General features: G+C 39.5%; 1 protein-coding gene across 2 annotated transcripts in view; it reads left to right on the forward strand.

The window, feature by feature from the left end:
- The first annotated feature begins 13,731 nt into the window (after nucleotides 1-13,731).
- Nucleotides 13,732-21,279, forward strand: part of glra4a (glycine receptor, alpha 4a) — a 43,323-nt gene continuing 35,775 nt past the window's right edge. The window contains exon 1 of one of the 2 annotated variants that reach the window (XM_071458115.1): nucleotides 13,732-15,095. In XM_071458115.1, coding sequence (XP_071314216.1) covers nucleotides 15,028-15,095 — 68 coding nt within the window. In that variant the 5' untranslated portion in view covers nucleotides 13,732-15,027. The remainder of the gene's footprint in view (nucleotides 15,096-21,279) is intronic. The other variant, XM_071458116.1, reaches the window with a different exon arrangement.

Genomic DNA, 21,279 nt, shown 5'->3' on the forward strand with positions numbered 1-21,279 from the left:
GGTGACCTAAATGTTCATGTACAGATGGCGATTAGAAGGATTGATACATGAATAGGCATCTTATTTTGTCTGTACAAAGGATATAGTGCCCCCCCCCCATCATCAGTGTAATGCATATTACACAGCAGGGTGAATTATAGATTTTAGACCAAAGTAGTTCAAAAAGAGAATCTGAAATGTGCCGCTGAGTTAATTTTGAGATCCGGGAAACCAGTTCTCATTTCCAGAAGTTGCTTGCCTACCCGTTAATTTTCAAAATAAGACATTGTGCGTTTGCATGTCATAAACCTAATTACCCATGATGGATGTTTCAAGTTTCTGACAAGAACTAATAACTGTGTTGATCATTCCCTGAGAGTTCCCCTTCCTCCCACACCCAAACCCTGCCTTCCATCATGTCTGGGGATGCTTTGACAAAATAAACCCACAACATGCTGATGAATTATTCAATTTTGACTCAGTGATGTATGAAGACGGAGTTGCAAAAGAGAGATGCGGTTAGCACTACTGGCGAAACCCTCCCTCCCTCCCTCCCACTGACTGAACCTCCAGTCAAACCAATTACCATCCACACCCCTCCAGCTCTTGAGCTCCATGTGAGAAGTCAGAACAGAGTTGGCTGCTTACATTAGTCTAGAGTAGCTGCAGTCAAAATTGCTGTGGTGCAAAGATGTAGGTGATGGAAGTTATCAATTCATAGTGTACCTCAAAGTGGTTTCCAGTTGTTCCAGCAGTTTGTCAATAGCAATCTACTCTGCTGAGAGGAAGTTACTGCTGCACTCTGCAGCTAAAGCTACAAGAACACTGATGTGACAGCTGCAACTCACAATTTTTTTCATGATCGAATAATCTGCAGATTACTTTCTTGATTAATCAATCAGTCATGTGTGTCATGAAGTGATGAAAGAAATGACTCTTATAATTTCCAAGATGACGTCCTCAAATGTCTTGTTTTGTCAAAGCAACAGTTTAAAACCCAAAGATATTCACTTCAGTTCCTATTTTCAGCTTCCCACTGCCAAATTGAGAATATGATCAACCCTCACCGACCAAATCTCTCACTTTTCACTTTCTCATTCTGAATTCCCCTAAACTGAATCTCTCTCTCTCTCTCTCTCTCTCTCTCTCTCACTCTCTCTTGCCCCTGGCTGTTGGTCTAAAGCTCACTTAAATATTCATAACCAGGGAGAGGGGGAAACAGACAAGGAGAGCGAAGAATCACACTCTTCAAAAAAAGTAAACCAGAACTGTATCCTGTTGCTGGAACAGTAAACTACACTTCCCTTTTTCCAAATCACCTTTTTGAAAAAAAAGTTACCTTTACCTAAAACCTATAAACACAAACAAGCCAGAAGCACCACAGCTGGGAATCGGGCTGATCTCTACGAGTCAGTTTTGGGTGCGAAACCAAAATTCTGAACAACGTTAAATGATTAGTTAATTGACAGCGAATTGATTATCAGCTATTATTAATTCATCAGTTAAGACCTTTTGGAACAAAATCTCACTGGTTCTCAAATCTGAAGATATCCTGGTTTTCAAAGTCAACTGAATATCCTGAATTAGGTTTTTTGGCTGGAGGTTATGTAGGCTTTACCAAATTGTGAGTGGCATTTTTCCAAGCTATTTTCTTATGTTTTATGGACAAAATGATTAATTGATTAATCAATAAATCAATCCACAGGTTCATCGATAATGAGGATTATCTTTAGTTGCTGCTCCAATTGTTATTTAACTTTAGCTTTAGCTTAATAGCTTTCCACTACATCTAGTATGTGCTGGAATAATGCTGCTGTACACTTGCTACAGGCTAGAACAAATTCTGGAGAATGCCCTCCTGTAATAAATTACCCCATAAGTCATTTATGCAAGCTGCTTATTACAATCAATAGCTACATTTTACTGTTAGGCAGCCTCTTGTGATCACAGTAATCGTGACAGGAGCAGGGGAGGAAGTCAGGTAATGTAGTTGACCTATAAAAAACAACAAGGTCTGTGTTTGGAGGAGATTAGGGATAGATGGGTCAACAAGACATCGAACTTTCACACAGGACAACATTGTTTGTTTCCCCATGTGAAACTGATACTGTAACCTTTAATATTGGTAATTTATCAACAAATTTTCCACTTGCAACAATCTTAACCATGTGTTTATTATTGTAACCGCATCAACAGTTCTCTAACCTTAAGGATTTACTTACTTAAACCCACAACATTATTCCTGAACTAGACTACATAGTTTTTGTGCCTAAATATCCCATAGCACATAATATACCATAAACCATAGCTGTTCCATAAGCTTAATCTCATGTTTGTTATTGTAACCATGACAACAAAGGCCCATATGCCTGATGCTGTGGGGGTGCCATTACGGGAGATGCTCCTATCGGCCATATCAGTGGGTAAGAATAAGTGACCTACCTGGTGGTTATGGTTGGAGGAAATTAAAACTTATTTAGTATCAATATTACCTATGTCATACATTTATATTGCACAAAAAGGTGTGAATTCAGTCTCATGAGAGCCGCTGTGTGCATGCTGTGAAAAGTAAATGCTTTGGTGCAAACATGTACTCCTCTTGAATCTTTATTTTTGAGTGTGCAGCAGTGAGTGCGCGGCTGAAGTGTTCCAGAGTGAGCTCTTCTCCAAGTTCTCTTTCCGTTTGCTGAAATACCAGGAGGTCATGCACATAAAAGACCTCACACTTGTGTTGTTTACAGTGTTGTTGAATCTCCTGCTGTTTTCCAGCTGTGGGCTTATTTTGATGTCAGTGTGAGAACAGCGTTATGCAGTGGAGACAGATGAAGGTCAAGCCCCCCAACACTTAAGACATGCACAGAATATTTAAGACATTTTCAGCAGAAGTGGTTACTCATCTGTGTATTAGTGTCTTTTGAGAAATTAGTGTAAAAATATTTTCTTTAAGTTTGATTCAAAACATCATACTGCTGTGTAAACTCTACTTAAAACTGAAGAAACTCCCTTTTTAGAAGATGAACTATACCTCTTCTGGCTTGAACTTTTTGTCTGAAGGTTTGCAATGTTTTTGCACCAACGTGCCTTGATCTATTATGCACGAGAAAGTCATGAATTGTTTCACAAAAAAAGTTGTAGAATGAAAATTAACAGTAAAATGTAACAGTAATCTAATGTTGTAAAACATGGCTATGGAAAGAGCGAGAAATCAACTCTACATAAACAGCTAACAAGTCATTTTTGGATAACTTGAGTCTAAATTGTGCTGTAAACGGAGCCAGTGCAGCCATTTTAGGTTGCACAAATCAGCAGAGTACTATGTCACAGTGAAGAGTTTGCTGTTGTTCATGAGAAAGCTTTATCTTACCCAAAGGTACTGTACAGAATACCCTAAGCAGTCTTTTTTATTCTTTTCAACTTTTAAGCCATTACAAGGCACAGACTTATTTTTGCTTGGCTACATTCTGGAAAGATAAGGATAGAAGATAAATACGTGATTGGTGAACTCAGGGATGAATAAGGGTAGTATTTTGAAACTGAAATGACCCCACAGGTGACCAAATAAAACACAATAATTCATATGGATGTTATGAAACACCTTTTATATCCACAACCCTTCAGAGGGGACCTGGTACCTCCTGTGCTTTCTCACGTAAGCAGTTTCCTGATACTGCCCCATGAATCATCCTCTCCCTGTTTACTGCACTTGGTCTCTTGCTCGCTTGTTGCAGCAAAATTGTTGGTTATACCCCTTTTTTCCCAGACTATTCTGAAATGAGTAGCATTAGTTCACTGTCTTATTTCACAGAAAATCAACCTCACCCTTGAGCAGCTGGTGTATAATGTGCAAAGCAAAGGACTTCTGGGAAATATAACCTCTGAGGTCTGTTCCGTGCTAAAGTGGGAGACTACAATGTCAACCTTTTCCATTATAAAAAGATAAGGTGCAATTGCCCCTGGTTTCATCATGCCTTGTGTCAGAGAAGTTTCTTGTTGAATTCTGCAGGTTTCCCCCTCTTTGTCTGGACACCTCTGACAGCTGAGAAGAGTTCCTGCCTTGTTTATTTTATGTAACATATCTCAAATCCCTCTCAGACTCATTAAGTTAGAGGAACATTTCTGAATCCCTTCACATCACTAACAACTGAGAGCAAACAAATGAACCTGTAAAGATTCAAGGGTCTTGCACAAAAGGGATGATCAACTGTATGTTAATTGGCTCTACTTTCACCCTGACTAATTTTGCACCTGATTTGTATTGCAGCTTGGAGTCACTGATCAATTATGAACACGTTTTTCAGAACGCATGCACTCAAATGCACTTTCAGCCATGGCAGAATGTGGATAAGAAGAACCTGTCCGCTGTGAATTCCAATCAATAATTTAAAGAGACATGTTAATTTCAAATGTTGGTCTATTGTTGTGTTCTGTGGCCACAGTGAAAGAAAGATAACTCCCCTGAGTTGCACTCATACGTCTTTGTACTTCAGTCTGACACTAACCATCGTGTACACTGAACTAAACCAATTTAAGGTGCACTTACTCAAATGTCAGATGGCGCTTACTGTATCTGTGAAGGTTTACATGGCCAAACAGGGCCATTACTCATGTTCAAACAACACAGTCCACTTCCCGTCCAAGACAGCCGCTCAATCAAACTGTTGATATACAACCACTTGCCGTTAAACCTGGAACACCAAAGAAAATTATGTTACAGGTTTTGAGGGAAAGGTTTGCATGTTTCCAAATCCATCACTCAGAAACGACTGGGTCAAAAAAATAAAACATACTTAACCTCACTACTGGGTAACTGCTGGACAGATCACGCTCTGGGTTGGTTTGACTCAAGTGCTGGGTTTTACCATTAAACCCATTACCCATACACTGTGTTATTTCCTGTCTCATAGCTCATATACTTTTATACAATAATAATAATAATAATAATAATAATAATAATAATAATAATAATAACAACAACTGCAGCAACGGTACATTATATAACAGTTATTATTGTTGTGTTTTCGGAGGGTTATCTCTGAAGGGAAGTTAGGGCCAGAATGTTTTAAAGCAGGAATAAATGAGAAAACTAAAGTGTAAACATAAACTGAGAACAAGAACACTGAACTGAGAATGAAAGAACTGAACCATGAAACAGGTTTGGTTTTATATTTACAATTAAATTTGTCCATTTATGGGTTTTGTTTTACATTTGTGGTTTGTTATTTTTTTTTATTTCAAACCTTCCTAAATTACCTAAATTACAGCTATCAAGCATATCAGGTGGTTGAAACGTTCACCTTTACTGAGGGAGAAAAAAACTTGTCTGTTAATAATTGACCTCCAGGACTCCTCAGCGGTGGTCCTTAAGAACTCTCTCACCTTTAGCAACTAAACAATTTGAGCATAATACATAGTGTTGCATTATCATTTAAATAGTATCCTATATATGACGATATTCCTGAGGCAGGGTTCCTCACTTTTCTGCCATGGTGTTGATTGGTACCTTTCAGTGTGTTGATTGTGAAGCTAATTATAATGACAGGTGTTATCACAGGTGTTGATACATTGGATGCTGAATGAGACAAGCCAGAGACATTTCAGCTCTTTTTTTTTTTTATCTTCTCACGATAAACTGACTGACAATGAATATCCATGTGGCAGGATTTTAAATTCATGAGGACTGAATTTGTTTGCCAACTTTACTTAGGCTGTTTGATGGACACAAGTTTGGAACTGCAACAGAGATGGAGGCAGACAGAGCAAGGGGAGAAAAGCAGAGGAGACACAATCTATGACAATGAGGATACTGGAGTGAAGACTGGACTGAACACTGTGAATCCAAAAATCGCTCAAACGCCTCAGGTAGGTCGACTACAGCCCAACTTTAGCTACAAGTTTCTCAATATTGAGGTGAACAGCAAAGTTATATTCACCAGCTGACACTGTGTTAGAGAAGTCTTAAATACAGTCAAACTTTAAAAGTATCTAAATTTTAATTGTTTTTTTTTTTTTAATAGACAGATTCTGTCACTAATAGCAACCCAGTGGTCAACAAGTTTTCCTGCTACCTTGGGATGAAGCTGCTGCTGCTCTTGTGATATCTAAAAAAATATCAAAACAGAAGAATAGAACATAATGCCATGGGCTTGAAGGAACAGTTTATTGACATTTTATTATTTGTAAACTAATCTTTTTAAATTAAATAGACTTGGACCCCCTGAATGAAATCTGGTCCTGCCAAAGCTAATTGATCAGGGGAAAGGAGTAGTTATTATAAGTAGTATAAGTAGTTGTTCTTTCGCTTTCTCTTTTTTCTTTTTACCTTACTATTAACATTTTAGTAGCCAAAGCTGACAGATAATGGAACTGTCACTGTTTTACTTCATAACAATATTAAATCTGTGATGGCCAGATTTAAAATCCTGCCCACCATTGCACAAATCTCTAAACGCAAGATGGATCTAGACAATTTGCCAATGGCCAAGCAGGACAACGAATAAACGAGTAGCTAGGTCAAAGTAACCAAAATAGCTGGTCAGCTGCGAATGAAACAGTGTGTTCGCAGCACCCCAACCAACCCAGAAATGTGACTGTGCATTAAGATACATTTGAATAAATCCAAACAAGGATGTCACATGAGTTTAAAGCATTTTTGTGTTTTTTTATAGAAATCAGAGGAACGACCTGAGTCAGAGTAGCAGTGCATTTTGTGGTTGGAACATACAATAAACTGTAACTATGCTGACATTGAACCATTCAGAATATGATGCTGGTTCCACAGAGTTCTAAGGTTTATTCTTAGGTTTATGTTATTTCACTGCAGGATGTAGCACAGGTGACTTTCCAAGAAAGGTAGAAGTTAAAAATTGATATGTACATGTATGGGCCTGGAGGCTACATGAACTTCAGAGTATTCATGATTGAATATATATCCATGATTAATTCAAAAAGGCCACAGGTTCAATTCAACGCTAAAGAATATCCACATAAGAAGAGATGGTACTGTGTTTTTCCTGAGACCAAAAGATTCCTCACGGTGAAGGACAGCTACAACCAGGAGGGAGATTCTTAACTCTTCACTGCTTCTGTAAGCTAATTAAAATTTAATGCATTATCACATTACTCGTATTCTATTCATTCCCATCACATAGTCTCAACAGCAACATAATAGAAGCCACAGGGCACTGTATTGTTGTCTCTCGCTGTTTCGAGCCCTCCAAGTGTCACAGGCATAACATGGAAAATAGGACAGCGAGTGAACGCTTCTTCATAATCCACTAACAGAAATGAGTCACACAGACGCTGTTCAAAACCACAATCTTTAAAAACTCCTTTTATGAGTTGTTCATATGAAATAAACATTTTTTTCCCAAGAAATGGATCCACAGCCAATTAAATACATTTTGCCTTGGTAAGTTAAGAACAATAATAATAATATTATTAACACATTTTATTTATAGACTGCTTTTCAAGATAGTCAAAGACACTTGAAGTTAAAGGGAGAACACAGAACGCCTTAATTGTGGATACTGCATGTTCCTGAGCCATTAAGCTGCACACAGCTGCACATTTGAGTCAACACAGCCAGAGTTGTATTTCATGGTTACAACTCTTTAATACTGTGGCTTGTGTGTCATAAAAGAGACTGTAATTAAAACCCACTGCATCACAGCTGTAACATGGCTCAGAGCATACCAATTCCAATCTGCTCAGTGTACAAATCATTACAATCGATCAATGGAGAGTGGTATGTGACTGTAGAGTTGTTTGTGTGCCTGCTTTTAACTCTTGGTTTCTACAATGTTATCTACATGTGCGTGTCTGTTCAATTTAAAGGAACAATCAGTGCTTTCACATGTTACTGAAAATGAAGAGTTACGGATAGAAAATCAGCCTTTTGTCCTTGATCCATAAAGTCTGGTGTTTCATTGACTCATCCATCCACCTTGACTTCCCCCCTACCCTGACTTTGTTGCTCTATAATGACATCACCTGACTTCCTCCTTTGTTCCCATCATAATTACTATGTTCACTAAGGGGCTTTGTTGCTTTAATGCAAACATACATTATTTTGGTGCACTTGCTGAAATGCTACCATTCAAAATCTAGGTTTTGTTGTTTTGTGTTTGTATATTGTTCGTCTTGTATTAAAAATCAATTTCAAATTGGAATTGATAGCGAGCTGCATTCATACAGTACAGACACAGATTAAATTACATGTGTAACCCTAACCCTTATCTCTACAGGCCACACTCCCTGTCAACAGTGTTCCAACACAAAAAAAGGGAGATGTAGTTAAGAGTGGTGAGCTGGAAGGAATGCAGATGCAGGTGCAAGGGGTTACGTGGTGTCCATTTTGTCAGTTAGTCTTGCCCAACATCTAGGTAGAGCAAAAATGGTGTCTTTAGAGGCAGAGACAGTCTCCTCCTGCAGTTGTAAATAAGGCCGCGAGAGAGTAAAAATGTGCAGGTTTGGCCTTTTCTTGTTTGAGAGATGGAACAGAGTTGCTGCTCAGGTTTGAAGCTCTTATCTGGAATTGAGCAAAGTGTTCACGTCACCATTGTACACAAGACCAAAGCACCAGCGTCTGTCCACTTGAAAGAATACCACGAAGCACTTGCTATGCTGTTGGAGGAGACAGTTTTACCAAACCAACAGGCTATGCTCAAGACAATACAGTGAGGAGAAAACAAATCAACATGTTTTAAATATGCTCTAGCGTGCGAGACAGACAACACAGGAATGCAAGTATCGAATGAAAAGCGATACTGTCTTTGATCAGGCCTCCCAGACATTCATTCATGACCTTTCCCTCAGTGGCATACCCAGCTCATGTCACCATATTCACGTGTGTCATCAAAGTTTGACCTTTACTTTCCATTTTAGTTTGTTCCTCTATTTATACCACTGTCGAACATACCAGACCTTCACTCAGGCCTTGACCAGCCTCTGTACAGTTGTTTAGCAATATCAGGAGATGCCACGCTCTTCTGACAGGTGTCAGAAACTGGCATATTGCTGGTCAGAGAGAGGCCAACACATGTACATGCTATTTTTATTCTATGTGGGTTAACACATCTTTGGTAGAGTCTGGACAATGTCGTGCTATTGAGTTTTCTTTGTAATTATGTCTCTATTAAGTGATAAAGGCTGCCTGCCTCACTGGAAGCTTCAGTCGGAGCCAGAGAGGTGAACTACATTACAATCATTCTTTTTTTTTTTTTTTTTTTTTTTAAGTGCTTAAAGGCTTGTTTTCAAATTTAGAGCACCCAGCTTTATGGTAGGAATACATGAACACGGCATCACAGCTAAACATAACTTTACAACAGGGCACAGGGCATTCCCATGAGAGGTGTCAGACAGTAAAACTTGGATGAGTCGGTAGGCCAAAGTTGAACTAGGAGGCAACCGTACAAAGCAGTGGGCCTTTACAGCTGACAGCCTCGGTAATAACTCTGACATCCACCTTTCTTTTCACCTCTAAACAACTGAACTGCATCGTTTGGTTAAACTGTGAACTTATCTAAAAGCTGCCTGATCACTGATGCAGTGATGCCACATGCATTCTTTCCTAAAACTGGTATTATCATTGTATTTCTGTATCTGTAAAATGAAGAATGTTATCGCAACTGATAACATCACAAAAGGTATGAAATTAAAATGCAGGTAATGCAGATCCTCATCACCCACCCACCCATTAAACCACAACATGTCATTTCTACACTTTGGTTTTTGAACAGATTAAGCTAATGAAATATAACACGAATTAGTGAGCATTAGAGGTGTTGGTGGGCGGATTTTACCTGTAGTTTAACTAAACAATGTGAAACATGTCTGCATATGAGTAGGTCGTGTTAAAGTGGCAAATATATAAGGTATGTACAGCATACATCCACAGAAACAGTGAATATTGTGAAGCGTCTGACAATGTTTTTTCAGGCTGACATGTATCTTGCTTGCAAATGACTAATCGAAATGGACTCTCCATTTCCTGAACCATAACTCTCAATATAATACAGGTGGTTGTTCTTTCAAGACAGTTCTTCTCCTTTCATAAGTTCTTTGAAGGAGATTGCCTCTGACTGGAGGGCTGTGGTGCTCCACTGAACTATGTGCTGGGGAATCATGAAAGAGCTTTCAACTACCACTATTATGAATAACATGTAGAGCCCATATTGTATTAAACTTACTTTGGCATTGTAATCTTCCAATAATTTGGTTGACTGACTCTGACTGACTGTGTTTTGCCTTGTCATTTCCTTCGTGGTGACTGTCCATCTGTCAAAGCCAATCAGCTTTCTTTAGGATTGGCTGTCGACTTTGGCTGGTTGTATAAATTGAATGGATGCTTTATGCATGCAGCCTGATGGCCATGTCTGTTTGGATTATTCCTTTACTTTATACATCCGCGAAGACCTGGAGCACATTTACCTCTATGTAGGGAGAATGTAATCGTACGATACAAATAAAATATTTACTGCACACTTTGATTTTAAATAAAGTTTGCCTAAAGGAAAGTTTTTGGAGCTGAAAACATGATTGAGCAAACACCAAAGGCCATGAGGATTAGACTGAAATGGGCTGAGTCCCATATTTATGTATGAGGAGTTTAGATATGACCAAGCACGTTCTTCATTGAAAGGTGGGTAGTTTTTGGATAGGTTTATCCTCGTACCTTTTAGAAAACCTTATCAAAAAGTTTCTTTCATCAACACAAGATGAACACAAAAACGACAAAATGAGACCATGGAACAACACAGATTGTATCAAACCAAAAGTAAAACTTCAGTAAATGAAAAATGAAAAAAAAAGAGCAAAAGGCAGAAAATGAAAACAAACCAATAAGAAGAAGCAAAATAAAACATCAGAACAGATCTGGGACTTCCCATCCGAACTATGAAAATTTCCCTTGTATTTTTATTTGTATTTATATTTGTATGTATTACTTAAAAATTCTTGATTATTGTGTCTTTGATATGTACCGTTTCTGTGCCCTGTACTATTGTTGCTTATAGGATAGGATTTGTATGTATTATTTAAAAATTCTTGATTATTGTGTCTTTGATATGTACCGTTTCTGTGCCCTGTACTATTGTTGCTTATAGGATATTATTGTGCCACATTTTACATTTATTTTCCAAAGCATATTGATACATCCTGTAATTTAAGTTTATTTAACTTTCATTTTCCTTCTGTCTTCATGAATAATAATAATAATAATAATAATAATAATAATAATAATAATAATAATAATACATTTGATTTGAAGCATTGTTCACATAACCCAAGGACACTTTCACATAAAGAAGCAGAGCACTAAATCAATACTACTACATCATATGATAAACAGATGATTCATCCAATCACTAGTGAAGGACTCTTTTGAAAGCACCTGCCCTTTTCCAAACTGTTTCCAACAAAGCCTTCCCAGATGGTTCCGTGTAACAAACCATCTGCCACGTCAGGTTACGTTTGTACTGAGGAAATAAGATATCTTTAAATATGTAACTGATCATTTGTAGTGAATGTGAATGAGATGAATATTTGTCACCTTGGCAACATTGGAAAAGCATGAACAAATAATTTGCTCATGATGCAAATGTTAAAATCTGTCAGGTTTGTCCAGATTGTCATCCTGACTTCTTTAGAGGACAGCCAGTTGTTACCATAGTCCTAAATGCAGACAGCTGAAATACCTCCAGAGAGCATGTCACCTTAACCTTGTCTCCATGTAAGTTTCTCTAAACATTTTAAGGACAATCATCTCTTTAGGCCATAAACAGCATGGACCACTGCACAAAGCTCTTTGTATTCACCTAGACCGAGCGATGCAGACAGCCATGCAGAATGTTATTTACTCTGCAGTGGAGGATAAGAAAGAGGTTAGGCCACAAACAGGCTACTCCAGCCACAGGTCAATCCTTCAGGGGAAGGCTCAAGATTGGGATTTTGTGCCAGGCTGAGCAGCCATTTCTCCAGGACTAAGGGGATGAAAACGTTCTAAGGCACAATTTTGCCAGCTAAAAACCACTTTCACAGCAAATATACAAATGCTGGATATGATGACAATATAATGGATAGTCGATGGAGAATTACATGCACATTTTGGAGCAATTTCCACTCAACTCTGTTACTAGTCTAAATCAGGGTCTCAGTGATCTCTTTCTGTCTTTACAGACTAGGTCAAAAAAAAAAAAAAAAACATGCCTGTGATGTCATATGGGGAATATTAGAGTCGATCTCAAACAGTGTCTCCTTAGGTTACTATGCTAAAAGGTCAAGTTTGGTATGTGACCATGAATAAAACAGAAGCATGGCTCGTGGTTATATTAAGGTAGGGTTAGTCAAAGAACACTTTCTGCCCAGTTGTATAGGTGAACGGAAAAAAGGTCAGAGTGATCACCACAGGTGGAATCTGACCTTTCATTGGCAAGCCAGCTATTAATCTACAAACCTGAGGGCAGGGTGAGAGGTTACAGAGTGACAGACAAGATAAAAGGGTTGGCATTTTCAGCATTCACTACAGATATCACTTACGTGACTTAGCAGCTTATTTACCGTCATCTTTGCATTGGAGCATTAAAAACTTGAAGCTGGGTGTCTTAAAGCATGAGGCTGGTAATAATTTTAATTGTTCTTAATGACAACAAATCATGTGAAAAGACCGAAACCAACAATGAAATGATCCTTACTAATCTGTGCCTTAGGCCTCCAGTTTTCTCAAAAAACTATGCCTGGTGTCATAATTACTCACTAGAGCACCAAATGTGTATTAATCCACTGCGGAAAATAGTCAACAACAATTGCACAATTTATATCTGTTTGAGTAATTTTTGCTGAAAACTATATTGGCCAGCTGTTGTAGCTTTTATTTCTTTTAAGATATTTTTTAGGCATTTGTGCCTTTATTATTCAACAGGACAGTAGAGAGTGACAGGAAAGGGGCAGAGAGAGCGGGAATGACATGCAGGAAAGAGTTTGTTGGAAGCCGAAACAGCAACTCGCCTGATAAGGGCATCTACGCTCATGTGGTACACTCCCTAACCACTCAGCCATCGGGTCACCCCCTTTTCTTTGTTTTTTGAAAATAAAACCACCTTTAAGATCACTAATTAACATGTTACATCTCATTGGTTTAATCCATGTAAAAAATGAAGTGTAAAAACAACACTTAGTGGTTTTAGGGGGTGTTATGTTCTGGACCATTTCTTGGACTTGCACAGTTACAACACAGGGCCCCATCCACCCACCACCTACATAAACTGTCCCACTGGGCAGAAGTAAAAGTGGTGTCAAATGCTTGAGGCTACAGACAGAGTAGGGAAACCTGTAAATAATGAGAGACAGGCTAATTCATTTGTGTTTTTTCCATGGGTTTTCATGACAATAAGAAAAAATATAGAATGACCCAGGCTTTTAGAAATCATATATAGAGTTTACAAAAGACTTAGCCAGTCCAGAAACTAATGGGTGATTCGTTGCTATTCATCTTAATTTGGTGAGCACTATGTTCTTTCGAGGAAACCTGGTGGGTGAAAGTGGTCTGTAGTAGGTGGTGTACTCTCTAACCCCAGATGTCAGCACTGATTTTAGAGCTCCACTGCTCGCCAGCTGGATAGGAGAGCAGCAACAACAGTCTAGCTGCCAGCTACAGAAGCCCCCATCTTTTCATTTCCTCTCTGTTTTTCCCTCCACCATTGACTCCACATCTACTCACCCCATCTCCACCTCCCTCAACTTCAAATTACAGTTATGGGTGATGTGGGCGCCATTCTGCTGCGTAAGATGAGATTTATTTTTTTGTTATTTATTTTGTACATGATCTTATATTTCATCGGGTTTATTGAGAGCTAGTACAGAGACAGTACATGCTACATTGATTTTGCTACTTATTTACTAACTGTCCATTGTAAGCAATGTCTTCGGAGTGTAACGCTAAATTATTGTAGTATTCTTTAAACTCATAAAGACATGGAGTAACATTAAGATTCATTTGGAGTCATGTTCTTGTGTTCACTGTAAACAGCTGCCGGCTGTGGGCAGAAAACCAAAACAATGAGCTGAAAGACAATAAAACGCTCGGTGAAGCTGCCGGTTACAAGATACTGGAATTCTGCGTGGGTTTGTCACCTTGAGAGATTCCTTTCATGTTACATTTATACAAATTGATGAGCGCAGCTTTTAAATCCTGCCCATATTTACAAAGAGGAGCTCAACATGCTCTGCCCTCCAGTGGCCTAAGAGGTGCACAAGGTTTAATAAAGCAACCAGAAATCTAGAGATACTGACTGAATTAACTGAGCCTCCAAACTTTCAGGCACCATTTTAAGCCCATTACACCGGCTCCACATAGGCTGCACTCCTACACACAGACACATTTTAATCTCCTGAAAGCCTCCTCCTCCAACACTTCCCTAACTTCATTTTCTTATTAGTGTCTCATTCCGGATTGGTCATCAACCGGCGTGTATTCAACACTGCAATTTAGCTCATCATCACAGCCATCACTCCCTCCATGCGAATTAAGGCCAATTACACAGGAGGAACACATCAAAACAAATGCTACTGTTCCTTTAAATTTTCACCCCTTTTTTAATTTTTTGGAGTGACGGGGGGGAAGATACATGAGAGGAAAAAACAAAACAAGCGAAACCAGAGTTAAACAGAAAAAGCCCAGAGTGAAAGGGAAGCGACACTCCCCTTCCCCAGCAGCAGCAGCAGCAGCAGCAGCAGCAGCAGCAGCAGCAGCAGCAGCAGCAGCAGCAGCAGCAGCAGCAGCAGCAGCAGCAGCAGCAGCACAGCCACCCAGCCACTGAGCGCAGCCGCCCAGCTGCCTGAAGCAGAGCGCCGCGCTGTGTGGATGTGTGCAGCCCTCTGTGGACTTGGTGGGAGGGGGGAGAAGTTTCCCCAAAGACAAGCTTGGATCACAGAGAGAGACGATGCCTTCCTCCTCCAACCCAGTCTCACAAGCTGCTCACCGGATTTGCTGATTCCCGAAATTATTTTCTGCAAGTTGATTCAGCGGCACTGAGGAGAGATTTGAGCCAGAGGATGCTCCCACAGGTCATTCGGATTTTGTATGTCTTGTCTTTCTGCTTTTTCCAAGGAGGCTTTATCAGGTGAGGCGCACTGACATTTCTTCTTTTTTTTTTTTTTTTTTGGTGATGATGCCAGTTGTTTTCTGTCTCGTTTACTGCTTCACATCAACTTTTCCAGCGGCAGAGTCGACGCGACCTGCTCTTCCTCTCACATTAGTCATTTTGCGGACTTTTACTTTTTGAACTTGACACGCAGATGCGGCTCCTCAGGGGGAGGAATGAAACGTTTTTAATGTGGGTGCGAAGGAATGGCTTGAGGTTACCTTCAGCTAACTGATCCCAAACATACTGATCACAATAAAAAAAGATATCATGAAATGAGAAAAAAAAGACACATATCCTTTTATAAAGCGACAGAGGCAGAGGTAGGCATGATTATTACAAACACATATTCCAGTTCTTTGACGTTTTTACGCTGAGAATCAATGTGATACCATGGTCGCAGTTTGTAAATAGATAGGAAATGCAAATTAGTAATAAGCCCACTTGCACAAATTAGCCTAACGATTGCAAAAAAAAAAAAAAAAAGGTCACAAACTACCTGTGGAATTCCTACTTGCATTGCAGGGTTGATTCTAAAGGTTAAAAGGTAACGTCGAGACTCCAGTGAATGATTGATATTCATGGGGTGATTGACAATTTACCAACAACATGTGAACAAAGAGCTCATTGGGACACAACCCATCCCCTGCCTACTGACTGAAACCTGAGAGATGTCATGCATACTAAACATCTGGATTCATGTTTCCAGAATCAGAGCAAGATACAGAGTTGAGCGCACACGGCACATGTGGTGGCAGGCAGCAGTCAGGGTGTATTCAGTGAGTCTGGGGACAAGCAAAACAAAAACACCTCCCTGCCTCTGTCTCTCCTGGTTTATACCACCACACACACCTCCTGTCTCTCCTCCATCCCACACTGACTCACTCAGACCATCTACAAGCACCCTAGCTCCCTTTTCTCTCTGCTCTCCTCCTTCCATGCATCCTTGCCCTCCTCCTCCCTCTCGCCCTCTCTCTCCTTCATGGTGACAAAAACTTTTATTTGCAGTGAACACTTTCCCTATTTCATGCCCTGCCAACCTCAGGTGGGAGCTGAAGGGAATTAAGATCTGCATAATCCTGGAGCAGAACAGAGCCATGACTCTGTGAACCCAGGGGCAAGGAGAGCAGCTCTTAGCCTGGAGGGCAGTCAGCTGACAGCATCTCCTCTTGAGAAATTATATGCTCTCCTACCAACCTCTCTGCTCGCAATGTGCGGAGGGAATGAGAGGGAGGAGGGCTGGCAAAAAGGAAAGGATTGAGAAGGAAGAGGAGGTCAGGTGTGAGCAGGCAGGCAGGATCTGATAGGGGTGTGGTGAGGTAGGGGGAGAGATGGAGGGTGAAAATGGGAATGGAGCAAACAGGGATGACTAGAAATGTGAGGGTGATTCATTTAGCTGGAGGCAGCGAGGAGATTAGCAAAGTGGAGGAGGACGGGCAGGGAGATGGAGAGAAATGGTTCAGATAGGAAAGACGAGATGAGATGGAGAGAGAGGTGGGGGGGACTGTGGGTGTGAGGGACAGGAAGTGTTGTAAAAGATGTGAAAAGAAGATTGTCATGTAAAATAGAACGCGAGCTGGATTGGTATGATAGGTTTCGGACTGGATTGTTGTCAACGAGAGGAAATGAGAAACAGGAACGCAGGCTGTAATAAATAACAAAGTTCATATCATAGTCTGAGAGAATGAGTGTTAAGAGATTGTGTGTGTGTGTGTGTGTGTGTGTCTGTGTGTTAATTAAATGCATTTAAATGCATTTAAACTGCAAGGTTGTTAATGAAACAGGAACGCAGGCTGTAATAAATAACAAAGTTCATATCATAGTCTGAGAGAATGAGTGTTAAGAGATTGTGTGTGTGTGTGTGTGTGTGTGTGTGTGTGTGTGTGTGTGTGTGTGTGTGAGTGAAAGAGAGACAGTGTCGTGCCGTGTCTTGTATTGTCGCAACACTTCAGGTCTGTTAGACTTGAACACCAGCTCAATAGGAAACTCTGAATCTGTCTGGTTGCCTTTGTTGCCTGTGGGATGTCTCCGCAGGTTTTGTTCAGTGTCCTTTCATGGAAAAAATACAAAATTAAATGCATTTAAACTGCAAGGTTGTTAATGTAAGTTGTGCTGGCTTTGGAAGCGACTGTATGCACAGGTTTGTTGGTTTAACTGGTTGAAAATTGTTAACTTTTTTCCCCACTTTTTTTCTCTGCAGATTTATCAGATTACTGGTACTATAAAAATATTTTGATGTGCTACATTGAGAAAGATAAGTGTGTTTTCTAAAAGTTTTCTTTAAACAAAAGAAGTCTAAATTCTGAAATATTGTATGTCAAATCAGTTTTCAGGAAGTGAAAAGCCCAAAATCAAAAATCACACTGTTGTAGCCCATATGAGTGTTTTCATTCTTTGGTTAAGTTAATAATTGGGCTCTAGCACAGTCAGTAGGTGGCAACAGCATGGCTATGGTGGTGGTACTCATTATTACCCTACGTAAAAAGCAGCTGTGGACTTATTTGGTGTGTTTGAATGGTGGAGAGACTGTGCTTCACGTCAAACTTTATGTCCACAATGCTGCAAATACACTGCAACTTTTTTTTGCCGTTATTTGATAGTCAACAAAAAAGAAGCAGGCAGGAAACGTTAAAAGAGAGACGGGGTAACACTTGCAACAAAGATCCAGAGCTGGAATTGAACTGTGGACGTTGTGGTTTTGTGGCATGTGCTGTAACCATTTGCCACCAGAACACTAGACCCACCCTTGAATCAATGAAATAGACTAAAACTAGCTAAATTTTGATTTTTTTTTTTTAAAAAACAAGCAAAAATCTGACCAAATAATAAGAGGTAAACAAGATAACAAAATCTGAGCAAACATCCAATCTCAGCTTTCACTCAGTACATGGTAGTTTTTGATTTAATGCTACTGGCACATTTTGGTTTGCTCCAAAAATGTCTGGAGGTGCATATCCCAGCTCCAGGTGAAGCTGTGAGCACTCTGTTGGAGACTAGAAAGACACTTATCGTTTAGTTATCTCTGTGATTTGCTCAAATTGTGCTACTTGCATTTGCTCTCAATGGGATGGTCAACAGCAGTTTGGTTTCTGTTACAACGTTATTCTAAGAACATTATCCCTAAAAGCAGAAGTATCTCTCCAAAAGAGATTGGATGTCATCAATATAACCCTGAAACTACCACATGTGCTGATTTCACCAGTGTGGGAAAATCACAGCAATGGACACACAAATTGTCCAAATGTGTCTGTGTCCCCTGGTCGTCTGATGTGTACCTGTTCATTGGCAAATTGAGAGTAAAGTGCAGTGAATTGCATTGAAGTGAAGGGCAGAGAAACGCGCCAAGGATCTCGTCTGGCCTTGCCTCCAGTCAGTGAGAGATCATGAGTCAGAACTGGAAATATCAGAGAATAAGTCTTATCATCCAGCGGAGCTGGCTCCTCACATGCCTGATTATTGGGTGTCTACATGATGGTGTGTGTGTGCATACGTTAAAGAGAGAGGTGGATTTGCTGGAGATGTACTGTCTTTCCCTCTTAGCTGTAAAGAAATATTCCAAGTAGATATTGGCTTTACTTGATGATAAACTTATACAAATCACATCTTCAGAAAGTGGGTCAGCAGCAGATTTATCGAAATAAACAAATTGCGAGTGACATCTTTGGAAAAGAACTTTAGGAGAAATTGCTTTAACCCAGTTAAGGATATAACAAGGAAAGTTAGTTTTTGCTTCACTGAGAGTTCTCACTGCATTGCTGAGACATGCTCTATTTCTCGTATTTGGTTTTAAATGTGTTGAATTGTTTTAATGTACTGTCACTGGGCTTACAGAAAAAAAAATCCTCTCCAAAAGTGTGAGCATTGGTTAAAAGTTGAGATTTGCATTTCTGGGCCTGTTCTGTTGTTTGTGGCAAGTCTCTCGTATCTTCATGGATAACTGGCCCAATTAAGATGATGCATATGCCACTGAGATACTTTCTAATGTGACACCAATTTTGTTTTATAACAGAAAATGTTCAGATGTCTAAACAATAAACTTTAAATGTCAAATTTCAGAATCAAAGAGCAAAAGCTCTCGAGACGCTCCAGTTTGCACCAACATTCAAAAATCTGTCCTTACTTTACTGTTTTCAGTAGGCAACTGAGCAACCGTTTGCTGTGTGGGAACATAGTGCATTCTTTTCAATGAAAGTTGGTAAAAATTAAATGATGAGCCTTAGTAAGGGTCCGTTTATACCCCAAATCAGCTGCCTATCCGTTATCAGGCAGTATATCATAACATATAAAAATTTCAAGTCAGAGAACAGAAGTGTGAGAGAGGAAGAAGATTTGGGAGTAGGTCTGGTCAGGGGGAAGAGGAATGGGTGATAACATTTTGTACCAAATGACGTTTCTTAGGATAACTGTCCTTGAACGCAGCTAACTTTCTTCCCGAACAAACTTCTCATTTTAAGCACTGGTGAGCAAATGGTGGCAGGTTTAGTGGGATACATACAGCAGTATAACATTTTTTCTCTAATGACAGCGTGCATAGGTTTGCTGCAGCTGATACCTACATTGTACAAAGAAATAACTCCCCAATTGTTAAAGAGTAAAGTCGCTTTTCTAAAGTTTCTAAGTGTTAAAACAACAAAATGAAATCAGTTAATTCCAATGGAATCGCCATAATCTGTGGATTTTCATGTGGAAGTGAAGTAAATCCATGTTTGTGAATTTTGATGCACAAATTCACACTATTTGCCAATAACAAAATGTCTTGACAATGACCTCTGAGGAATCAGAGAGACCACAAATGGAGAAAGCGATTGTAGCTTGTTAGCTGTGTTGCGCCATCAACTTTTATTTCCCCTCCTCTGGCAGAATATAAACTAATCCAGAATGGTTTGCAGCAGTTGTGATAGAGGCGTCAATGATAGAAAAATACATCTTTTGAAGAACTTATTATACTTTCGTGAACTTATTATGGTGTTTAGAGAAGTTTACCTTCAAGGCTGGCAGAAGGTACTATAACGACAGACAAACGCTGCATCTAAAGGAGATTATTGTGGCAGATGAATGGGCCAGACCTATGACTCACCCAGAAGACTGGGGTTTTTAACTTATTCAGTTTATTTTCACTTTTTTCTTTATTTTTAATTTCAGTTTTCAGTCGCAGTTAGATAGGGTTTCAGCACCAAAACTACTTGGTTAGGTTGCCTTTCTGCCAGAAAACCTTTCTGACCGAAAGCCTTCAAGGCAAATTTCCTCCATGTTCTGGCAAACTTGACAGGTATGGTGGAAACTGTTTATACTGATCACATCTGTCCTACACAAATTGATCAGTATAAGTGGAAAAGACCCAAAATGAACACAGTAAGTGAACGACTTGATTACAATAAGAGAATTCTTTAAACAGCATTTGTCTGGGATTGATTCTGTCCCAAGCTTTTGATGACTATAAATGCCTGATCACAGAAACCGGGGTCACTGTACGCTGTTTCCACTGTACTTGAGAGCAAGTTTGCAGCTTAGGAAGTGTTTTTCCTCTTTAATAAATCCATATTGAACGAAACGATGTAAAGTCCGGAGAGCAAAATGTGAGATGAGAAACCAGCCCAGTTCAGAGTAAATAGAAAGAAGCTGTGAGAACAGTCACTACATCACCAAAACCTCCAGAACCACATAATCTGTCAAGACGCTCGGATAAAGTTCACTGTGGCCTTAAAGCTGTTAATCAAGGACCTGGAGCTTAAGCAGCTGTTGGACTCATTGTGATTCAAGATATAGCATTACAAACTTTAATTTAAATGTATGGTGAATAAAGGTTTCCAAAAGGGAAAGGTTTAGGTTAAGAGAAAGGTTAATGTTAAAACTCAGACCATATTTTAATGTTTACTTAAAACGTGGCATTCAAGTTATGTGTATCAAGAAACACCTGTTAAAGAGCAGGCACAAAAGTGTTCCCTGCAGAAAACAGTCTGGAAAGAAGTAAACACAATTTAGTCAGTCCAAACTTCAAAAGCTCAGTTGTTGGGCAAGGACACAATATTTCTGTGATAGTTTTTTAATTAAATTCTGATGGTAGTCCCAGCTGGTATAGAAGTATCTGCAACAGCAAAGTAATATCTGGAGGCTAGTAAACAGTAGCAGGAAGAGGGCCGCGATGATTGTGTGCCTTCATTTT

This window comes from Trachinotus anak, unplaced genomic scaffold (assembly GCF_046630095.1).
Source record: "Trachinotus anak isolate AG129_WGS33_773 ecotype Australia unplaced genomic scaffold, CSIRO_AGI_Tana_v1 ptg000021l, whole genome shotgun sequence".
In the NCBI taxonomy this organism is placed as follows: Eukaryota; Metazoa; Chordata; class Actinopteri; order Carangiformes; family Carangidae; genus Trachinotus; species Trachinotus anak.